At 34.3% G+C, this 11454-nt stretch overlaps 1 protein-coding gene across 1 annotated transcript; it reads left to right on the plus strand.

Moving 5' to 3' along the window:
- The first annotated feature begins 2673 nt into the window (after positions 1-2673).
- LOC118042414 (uncharacterized) lies at positions 2674-10555 on the plus strand. The gene is made up of 10 exons (XM_035050071.1): positions 2674-2880; positions 3626-3851; positions 3942-4099; positions 4189-4334; positions 5298-5360; positions 5496-5588; positions 6089-6250; positions 7803-7888; positions 8405-8574; positions 9909-10555. Exons 1-10 carry the CDS (start codon positions 2781-2783, stop codon positions 10217-10219), a joined length of 1515 nt encoding a protein of 504 aa, XP_034905962.1. The 5' UTR covers positions 2674-2780; the 3' UTR covers positions 10220-10555.
- The last annotated feature ends 899 nt before the right edge of the window (positions 10556-11454 follow it).

Raw genomic sequence — 11454 nt, forward strand, 5'->3', positions numbered from 1 at the left:
AAGAAACAACCAATAGGTGCCTAACAGCTGGACCATGGGAGGGGATTTTGTTTCAGCGCCTCATTTTGGCACAATCGCAAAATCGGTCATAAAATCGCGATTTTGTGTGATTTCATCTAATTTTTGTGATTTCACCCGATTTCAACCCGATTTGACCCATTTTGTATTTTTTCAATCAATTCAACCTGTAAAGCATGTTTTGACTCGTAAAATCGTATGATTTTACGAGTCAAAACACGATTTTAACAACCTTGTCTTCATGTGCCCGTATTGATTTGAGCTTGTTTTGCAATGTTATTACCGTTGCTTTTCAAAAAACGTTCCGTGTCAAAATGTATGTCAATGATATTTTTTTTTATTTTTAAAAAATTATTTTTGACATCAGCACAGAAAAATAATAAAAATCATTAAAAACTTATTAATTTGAAATTAATAAAAAAAAAAAAAATTAAATTTTAAATTTTTTTAAAAATACTTGGTTCACAGGATCTGTTGGAGATAGTCAATATAATGGCTATGCTGATCGATCCCATGGCTGCGGAAGAAGACAGGTACGCTCTAGAGAAAAAGAACGTTCTCAATGATCAGTGAAAGGAGGACAAGAAAGGCTTGTCTCTTCTGTATCAAGGCTTGGAGTGTTCTAATTTTGAGAAAGTTTCAGAAGCTGCAACAGGCAAGGAATTGTGGGACAAGCTAGGTGTGATCTATAAAGGAATTGAACGAGTGAAGAAGCTACGTTTGCAGAAATTAAGATAGGAGTTTGAATCAGAAAGATAGGCGACTGTTAGCCACATGGAAGGGGTCTGCCTGTCATGAATTAAGAAGTGCATGACGTAAACCATCTAGGTGGTGGCCTAGTGGTAAGGGTCTGGGACCAAGAGGTTTGCTTCCTCTGTGGTTTCAAGTTCGAGCCCTAGGTTGCTCATATGATGGCCACTAGAGGCTTACATGGTCGTTAACTTCAGGGTCCGTGGGATTAGTCGAGGTGCGCGTAAGCTGACCCGGACACCCACGTTAAACTAAAAAAAAGAAGTGCATGACGTAAGCTGAAAGTTATATTTCAATTAATCAGATTTAGATTCTAAATTTGTTTATTAGAAGGTACCAATGCTATAAATTTTAGAGCTATTAAAAATTTATATGATCGTTAATTTTATAAATTTAAAAAATTAGTTGGGGTGTGTATAAATTAACTCAAATACCTACAATTAAAAAAAAAAAAAAGTGAAGCAAGAAGACTAATTAATTGCTCGTGTGAAAATGACACAAAATGGTATGTTTCTTTTACATCCATGCACACAACCTGATCACTACCTTGCCATGCACTTAAAAGATGAAGCTGCAAGATGGTATCTGTGTTTCGGCCATCTCTATTTCCATGGACTGAACTGAAGTCATTGCCCATAAAAAGAATGGTGAAGGGGCTGCCAAACATGAAAGAACCAGAACAAGTATGAGCCCGTTTGGCATTGCTGCCAAACCGGCGTTTTGACAAAATTCAAATTTTTTTTTTTTTTTGCTAAAATTGAGTTACGGTTGTACTTTTTGGATCGTTTTGATGTGCTGATATCAAAAATGATTTTTAAAAAATGAAAAAACATCATTTGCATGTATTTCGGCACGAAAAGCTATTTGAAAAGCAACCGCTACCACACTGCCAAACACGCTCTATATGTCACCTTTGTGCTTGGGAAGCAAGCACAAGAATATTTTTCAACTGGAATTTTATGAAGAGCAATTGTTCTTTTTTTTAATTTTTTTAATTTTACCCTTTAATAAAAAACACAATTTATTTTGTATTTCAATTTTGATTCCTATTTAATTGTTATTTTTTATTTATTTTGGATCTACTTGTGTAATTGATATTTTTTTTTCCAAGTTAATCCTTCAACATCTAATTGTTTGAGAATTGAGTTTTATAGTTTTTCCAGATAGGAAGCTTCGAGTCTAATGCTCCAGGTAATAGGTTTAAAAAGTTATTTTCTTTTGAACTTTGTGTTTTTTTTGTGTGTTTTCTTTTCTACTAAATTATTCTAATCTCATTAGTTGGCTTGCTGTAATCTGAATTGCCTCATCTTTTATCCCCTAAATTACAAGTTTGTTATACTAATTTGAATTAACTCAAGCTTGTTTTTTGGTTATTTTTCTCTTCCGTATTTATTGGGCTAATAATTAAGCATTAACTCATTATATGCTAACTTGGATAAATTAAGCTGATTTTTTTACATTGCATGTTTATGTTTCCTTTTACAAAAATATTATTTTTTTCCAAGTTATCTTTATTTTTTTTTTAATTTGATCTGTTATTAATGTTATTTTTTATTATTATTTAATTAAAATAAAATAAAATTATTTATTTCAATCGAATAATTATATATTTTTAATATCAAAAAATAAAAATGATGTAAAATATTAATTTAAAAAAAACTTTAAATTTTTTAAAAATTAAAACATAAAAACAAACACAAACCAGTTTTCAAAAGCAAGGTACAATACGATCTTGATAATTTGATGACTGGACATTAGTCTCGAAGAGAGCATCCATGCTTGGCAACGACGCCAACACGCATAAAAAAAAAAAAAAAAAAAAAAAAAACACGACGCCTACACGCAAATAATTAAAACAAAACGCGGCGTAGAAGAACATACAAGTGACAAATACAACAATAGAACTGGCTGCTTCAAAGCGCGCTCACTGCCTTTGTTTCTTCTTTTTCCCCTAACTAATAATATTTCACCTAAATAACAGAGCGAGAGAGAGAGAGAGAGAGAGAGCAGCAATGGGTTCCTCGTCTCCTTCTCCTCTTCTGCTTCTTTTCTCTTTGGTATTTGCCTCCTCTCTGTTCCTCTCATGTGCTACTCACGAGACCACTCTCAAAGGTACTACTGACTTCTGATGTCTCCTCCCTTTTATTTTGCTCGCTTCTTGATTGATTGCTGTGATCTGTCGTGGTGTAGTGCTCTTTTTGGTTTAGGACAAACAACGTTTGGAAATAAAACTGCATTTAATTGTGGGGTCTTTTGTTTTTGTATAAAAGAAAGTTTTTGGAGCTAAGGTCCTGGCAATTGAAATCTATACAGTATATTAATTTCTTTTTTCTTCGGAGTTGATGGGTTTGTTAGGGCTTTATTTTTTGGTTGTGTAGTGTAGTGAAGTGAAAATAATTATTCTAACAAAAATCTGTACATTATTTATGGGGTTTTGTTAAAATCGCTATAGGTAGGCACTCTTGGTCTTATATGTTGGGTTTGATGTATATACAATCTTTGCCTTTGATAAGGAATGTTGCTTGTTGTAGCTGAATAGGCGTCTTTTTTGTGTGCCTTTTGAGTTTTGGAAGGTTTAATAGAGATTCGAAGTTTCTTGATATCGTAAACTTGAAACAAATCGTTTCTTGGGGTTGTTTTCTTCCTTTCTACTCTTGAATCTTAGACATGGTTTGAAATCGAGGGTCTGTTTAGGTAGTTATAGTATGCCTTAGTGCTGTTTGGTTGATTTATGTTTTTCTTCATGTGATTGAGAGCATTTGTTTGAAGTCTTAAATCTTCTCATGTACTTTGAGTGATTCGTTTTTTTTTTCTACTTTGAATGATTGATAATTAATAATGCCTTCTACAATTACAGGCATTGACCCCGAGAATCCAGCTCTAGATGTCACTCCGTCCCACTTTCATGGGCGTGTGTTTAGCCATGATGGTTCTAAAGATGCTTTCTTTTGTGAACGTGTTAAAGTTTCTGGTCACTTGAGATGGAAACTCAGTAGGTATGCTAGTTCATTTCGAGTTACTTTGGCTCCGTCTGCACTAATCCCAGAGAGATTGCATAGCAATATTCAGGTTTGCTTTCACCGGTAAGTGAATTTCTTGCCTTTTTTTTTTTCCATCTTTCTCTCTCAATTTGATAATGAAAATTTTACGTCTCATCCATGGAGCATTTCCAGGAATGCTTCCCTTGGATTTTGCCAGTGCGAAAAGGATGATTGGAGAATTGTTCAGAAGGGGCTGTGGACATCTGTCATGTCTCCTTATGAGGAGAGATATGTTGATGTAAAGTTCATTGGTGATACTTCTGGAGCTGTCTCAATTGCTGTTGATGAAGGTTTGGTTCCCTTTGTTCCCTGTTGTGTTTGGTCTTACACACTGGATTTAAATTCCTTTATTGACACTGATTAATTGATGTTAGTGCAGATTTACAGCAATGGCGACTCATGTGTCTAGCGGTTGGATTTGTTTTACTATTGCTGGCACCGATAGTCAGCAGCTGGGTTCCCTTTTATTATAGCACTTCAATGGCTATTGGGGTTTTTCTTGTCATTATAATCCTCCTTTTTCAGGTCAGTAAGTTTGGTTTTGTTGCTTTCAGATCTTCCTCCCCCTTCTTCAATTTTTCTCTTTGCCAACGCCAGTATCACCAAATTGGTTTGAAATGCATAACCAAAAGTTTTAAATAAAAAATTCAGAGTGTTGATGTTATTCACTTATTTGAATTTATGGCTAAGGTCCAGCATGTGCCAATTTGTGCCTGATTGAGGCGTAAATACCTAGTGATAGATATGGAGCTCTTTTATGTCCCAAACATCTTTTCTTCATGGAAGGGGCTGGGCTGCATTCAGTCTGAGTTGAACCTAGAGAAAATTAACCATCCTTGTGTGGATTGTTCTACTCGACATGCACCAAACCAAATGGGGCCTGTACACCTAGAGCTTATAATGGAAGGGGATTGCCATGATACTTTGTTAGCTGTTTTTTTAGGGACTCAGGTTGTAGGTAACTGCATTTTTACACATGGTGCAGTGTGCAACCTGCTTGTGACAGAATGGATGTTTAATGGCATTCTCATGAATTTTCAAAATCAAATTCCCTAGACTATTCTTCAATTGATAATTTTGTTATTTCATGTCACTTATTTTTAGTTTTTTTCATCAACATATAATGTCCAAAAAGGATTTGTTCTAGATCTTTTAAGCTCCATGGCCAGTTTCTGTGCCTCAATCTATTCGTTGAAATAAAGTTGGAAGTTTCAATATAACATTTTTTTTTTGGCAATAACACAACACTTTATAATGGTGTTTAGGGATGTAATTTTCAAATAGCAAAACTTTGATGTTAGTTTTGTTATAAATTATTTTGGTTTATTCTGGTCGCATTAAGAATGTATCTGAATATTAATATGCTTTCAATATTTGCAAGTTTCTATTCAATGCCTGCAATTTTGTGATTAAGAATTTCATCTTAGCTTTTCAGTTCATTATTGTGCAGACAGACTTACTATGTTTATCTTTGCTTTAATGTTGCAGGGAATGAAATTGTTGCCAACTGGAAGGAAGAATTTTTTCTATCTTTCCATATATGGATCAGTGGTGAGTTTGCTTTTACTGTAGCTTTAAGTTCCAATATCTTCTTATTATTTCCCCACACTTCCTCCCATTTTTTAGATAATGTTCTTTATTCTTTTATCTAAGATGCAGAACTCTCTTTATGTATTTCTGTTGCAGCTTGGAGCTGGCACTTTTATTTTACATCAAATTTCAACGCTGGTAAATTCGATTCTAGTCAACTTTGGGCTGAGTGAAGACATGCACAATCCTGTAAGTCTTTGTCTACATAGATTTTTATGCAGATTTTTGTAGAGTACTTGCAGTTACAGGTTCAAGGGAATCAATGTTCTAGAGCCAGTCCTGCAACGAACTCTCATCTCATTTTCCCAGCACTTCCATATTGATACTGCATTAATATGTAGACACAAGTAGTTTCTCTTTTTTCCTTTTTTTTGGGGTGCCTTAAGCCATCATCCACAAACTACATTCTATGTTCTCATAGGCTTCTCAAGACACACATTGGCATTACTTTCCTGTTTGACAGATGTGATTTATTCTGGTAATATTTTGAAAGTTTCGATAAATAAGAGCAATGCATTTTTTACTTAATTCAGAATCCATCTCTCAAAGCACTTTTACAAAAGGAGAGGAGGGAAGAGCCAATTGTGTGCATGTGATTATTTTTTACAATATTATTCCTCACATGAAGTTTATTCTCTATTTGTTTCTTTTAAAGCATTATGTTTTGACCTTTCCCTATTTCACTACAGGTTTACATATTTATACTAGTAGGGATTGTTCTCACAGGAGCTGGTTTAGGGTTCTGGATGGTGAGGAAATTTGTAATCTCAAAGGATGGAAGTGTGGATGATGGTGTAGCACAATTTGTTAAATGGGCAATGCGTATTATTGCATCCACCTTTATTTTACAGGTAAGACACCCGTTCATGTTAATTCCATTGCTTGATATCGAACTAAAAGAAGATTTCTAAAGTTGCTTTAGTGCCTCAAAATTAAAGAATTATTATACAGCTGCAGCATCTTATTGGTGTGCTCCATTTTACATTTTCACATGAATATAAGTAGCACACGAAGTTCACCAATTCACAATGAATACCCTCCTTTCGGTGCATGGATATTTTTCTTAATCCCGCCACATATACATGATGTTACCTGTTAAGTCATGTTTGTATTAGTTCTGTTTAGGGATAAAAAAAAATTGGGGACAAAGGTTCCTTATGGCATGGACATAGAAAAGCTTTGTAATTGTTTTAGATAGAGTTGAAGATCTGTTATTAAAGAACAAAAGGTTCATAATCATGCATATATCATCAGGGGGATTTTTTTTGGGAAAGATAGAGGTTACTGCAGGGCCAATGATGCGTGCTTTAATCAGTTAACAAGATTTCCTACCTATTTAAAGGTATCCAGTTCTCTTTTTGACAAGAGAAAGTTAGAGGATGATAATTGGTTATCTCTGACTTGCTTCAATGGTATGATATTCATCAAGTTACTACTATTATTGGACAAATAATCTTATATAGGACTAGGTAATTCCTGATTTGACGTTGTTTGATGTTAGCCAGCCATTTGAATTGTGTTACATAAATTAAAATAGGTCTGGGGTTGTGTACTCGTGTTGGTTTAAAGGGGAGCTTTTCTGTTCACAGTGATATGCCTTGTGCTGAATTAATTCCACTGTGGCCAGTTCACCTTAGTTTCAGCCCTGTGAAGGCAATTTTTTTATCCTTCCAGTAATTGTGTCATAGTTGTGATCCGGGACAAAGAAATTTAAGAGAAGTAAAAGAAAGAAGGAAGAAGCTAAGAAGAAGCCATAGAAAGATAATAAAAAACTAAAGAAGAGAAGAGAAGAGAAAGGGAGGAGGTGAAGTCTGCAACTTTACAACTTTTAATAATTCATTATAAAAACTATTACAATGTCAAAAATTATGTTAATAGTAAAACAACAACCAATAATTAGGCGAATGGCCCACTAAAATAGATTGAAATCCAAAATAGAATAATATCAAACCTAATAATAAAACTCAAAAGTCCAAATAAATTAAACCCAATAACATAGGCTGAAGCCCAATCTCCCAACCAAAAAACAACAAGTTGGGCTACCCTCCATTGTCTATGATCATATATGTGTGTGAACCGTGTCTTGTGTCTGGTATCCCCGTCAAGTTGTTTTCCTATGACACTTGGATTATACGTGTCTCTAAACTTTGATACTTCCTCTATGCACTCCAGAGTCCATGTAGTATATACTTTACTTTATATAAAATGTGCCATCGTATTTCACTGACTTAGGCAGTCTATATTGTCATTCTGTTACACTCTTCTTGTGCGCTGCTAGTTAAGCTTTTTTCTTCTTAGCTCATTTTCTTGTAGTTATTTTAAGAACAAATTTTTTTTTTACAGCATATTTTGAGTGATGACTGCTGTATGACCAGGTTTTCTTGCTTTCCTTTTCTTTCTCAGAGCACTCTTGATACTCCTTTAGCAATGGGCGCCTTGCTTTCTTCTTGTGCAATCTGCTCTGTTACTTTGAAGTTGTGGTATAAAAGGTATCTGTAATTTTCACTTCCCTCTTGTTGTTTAAGAGTACTGTTGTTTTTGAAGGAATTGCATTCAGTTAAAAGGGTTGTAATTCTGTATCAAATTAGTATTTGAGATTGAAACCAAATTAGTGATCTTGTTAATAATGTGTAGAACTTATCTAGATTGTGCATCACAATGGTCTTGAGAAAAATTAATTGGATGGGTGGTCATCATGATCCTTGTTTATGAAGTTTAATGAACAGATGTGGAAGTTGACCAATGTCATCCTGACACCCTATAGTAGAGCATTGACATTGTTAGAAAACAAAGGTGAAGTTGGACACCCTATAGTAGAGCATTGGCATTATTAGAAAACAAAGGTGAAGTTGGACTTATTTCAGATGGTATAAACAAGATTGTATTAGTGTCTGTCTGCTAATTGCTTCTGAAAGACTTGCTTTTTTGTATGTGTTCTAAAAATTTCACTTCATGTATTTTTAGTTCAGTATATAACTTCAGCACCCAACTGTGATTTAATACAGGGATCAATCAGATTCTGGGGGTGGGAGTGCTTGGCTCCAGCCTGCAGGACAGACAACAGCAAGATTTCGACGCGCTGAATTCCATAGTAGGTCAGGAAAAATGAGCCCCCAGGGGAAGATGTGGAACAGTCCAAAAAGCTCATCTGCTTGGACCAGCTCTCCTGTTAAAGGTAAGTATTATGGACCATGATACCTTGGCATGATTTTGTCTAGAAACTGGGAACACATTAAATATGGGCCATTGGATTATAATCTTTTTGTTTATTTGGTCCTTATCCTACAAGTTCGTTTTAGCTCTAGGCTCTGGTACTAAATATGAAACTATCCTTAAACAAACAAGTTACATGAAAAGGACCAAATCAGATTCAAATCTGAAATGAAATTGGTCAATTGAGAAAATTTGATTCAATGAATAAGAGATCCAAAATATACTAACCTATTTAGAAAAAAACTTGATTATGATTAGGTGTTGATATAATTATCCAATTAACACAAACAAATTTGAACGTCAACAATTGTATCTGCTTCTTTTTCCAGTTTTGAAAATTCAAGAGTTAATTGTGCACTTTATAACTTAACAACCAAACTATTTTAAGAGTTACATCAATGTTAAAACCTACAAGGGCAAAATGGGAAAAAAAGGTTCTATTATTTTTGTTTGGTCTGGGACCTAATCACACAATCACAGAATCTAGGGATCAAAACATAAATTGACATTTGTGTTGTGGGTTTGTGTTAAGGGTGTGTGTCACTTTGAATTTTTCCTTGCTTTATTTTACTTAATTTCTTGTTTTTACTTTTATGTCTGTTTTTCTGGTTCTGCATTTATTTTGCTGCTATTAACCAGCTCATTGGCAGTTTGATGAACACATCTCATGTATGTGCTAGTTCTTGCATTATGCATTTTTCTTTACTTGAGCAAAAACTGAGATTTTTCATCTTCTTTTTCCCAAAAAATTTCCGCCATAATGTGCAATTGAAATCATCCATTCTAACACTTTCCTTGCTCATCCTAAAATATTAATTAAGAGAACTGGCTCTTGACTCATATCCTTGCATTATGTTATAAATGTGTCCCCTTGTAGGTTTCATCAACATCTAGAGTTTCCTTGCCTAATAATGTAACTGGAAATTCAACATCTAGAGTTCCATGCCTAATGATAACCAGAGATTCCCAATGACTATGGTGTTGAGATTTTAGGGGGGGGGGAATCTGGTTATTTACTTTACGTGGACAGAATGTTCCAGTATCACTGATCTGTTCACGTTCCTTGCTACACCAAGTATATAATTTCTATTTCCATTCCTTGAGAGGAATTTAAAGTAACAAATTCAGATGCTTCCGGGACAATATTTTTGTGCCTCTAATTTGGATGATATGTAGGTTCATTTATCTTGTATGGTCATTCTTTATCAAATGTTTTTGGATCATTCAACAAGGTTCTGGATCTGTCATTTATCAACCATCCAGTATAGAGTGATTTGATTTTCTTCGCATTGGCAGGTGTGGTATCACCATCTTCTCACTCGGCACCAGTAGATAAGCAGGATTACTATTCAACCTTCCACAAAACACCAAGACGAAAGAAGTTCACAAAGAAACAGTGGGAGGATTTCACCAGGGAATCGACACGTGAAGCCCTAATGGACTGGGCAGCATCACCTGAAGCTGCCAATTGGATCATCAACAATGCTGACCGTATGCAACTCCTTCCAAGCAATTATGGTTCTGAAGAAATGGTGGGAAGTGAATCGGACTCCACAGATGCGTCTGTTGCCGGGAGTGGCAAACCATTTAGCCTTTTCAATTGGTAGAGACTGGACTAGAAATGCTGTAGTAGCAGTCAGGGATCTGCTCCTTAGATTGTGTAGAGAGGTGGCAATAGTTTAGGAATCTAGTTCGCTGCACCATCAAGCAATACCAACAAGCCGAATGACATTTTTTTCTAGGATTAGCTAACCATTTGATTAGCTGTATGTTTTCAGAATTTAATCGATGTAATAACCAAAAGATATGCAAGGTAGGTCTGTAAGTATAAAACTACAGTTCGGTACAGAATGGAATGCTATAGTTAGTTCTTAATTATTTATTCTCGAAGTGTCATCTTAGCGAAGACAAAATATTAAAGTAAACAAATACCTTGAAACAGAGATTTGTTGGTTTTTGTAAGTTGTTTGCTAAGGAACTGTGTGATCTTTCTTGTCTAATTTCACATGATAGACTGAACAATTCAAGATATTGTGATTACTAGTTCGCTGAGTGAATCTGGAAGTTTTTACATTTCAAGAAATTGTGATTACCAGTTTGCTGAGTGAATCTGGAAGTTTTTACTAGGGAAAATTCAAGTTCAAAAGTCATCGTCTTATGTTGATTTTTTTTTTAAAAATCATTCTATATTTTTATATTTATTTTGTATTTTATTCTAGAGTAAAGAAAAATATTATAGGGTAAAGAAAAATAACAATCTCGAGAACTATTTAAAGGGTTTCAAATTTTTTTTTTTTAATTAACTTACATGATTCAAAGAAACCAAATTTTTTTTCTTCTATGATGAATTGAACAAAATCCAACAAAGGATCCTTCTCTTTGATATACAAAATAATAATAATAAAAAAGTCTCCTTATTATAATTTTTTTTTCTCTTCTTAAAAAGTAAAGAAAAACAAAATAATCTATTAGTATTTTTAGAACAATAAAGTATCTCAAATCTTCTTTCAAGTTGTTCTCACCTTTACCCCTAAATAATTAATAATTAATAAATAACAATCTTTTTCCCTTTTATTTCAAAGGACCCACCACAATAAAAACCCTATCCCCTCTTATAAATTTAACTTTCCCACATTTCAAATTTCAATCAACTTTATCTTAGATTCCAACATCATAGCATTTCTTCTTCTCTTCCAGCCCACCTCCCCACCAGTATCTTCTACATCCCCAACATCCTCCCTGTTCATAACAAAAATAGTAAATGGGTCCTATAAATTTACAATTCAAGGCTACTCATTAGCTAGCCAAGGGAATTGGTGTAGAGAAACACATAACTAGCTAG

The sequence above is a fragment of the Populus alba genome, chromosome 13 (genome assembly GCF_005239225.2).
Source record: "Populus alba chromosome 13, ASM523922v2, whole genome shotgun sequence".
Classification (NCBI taxonomy): Eukaryota; Viridiplantae; Streptophyta; class Magnoliopsida; order Malpighiales; family Salicaceae; genus Populus; species Populus alba.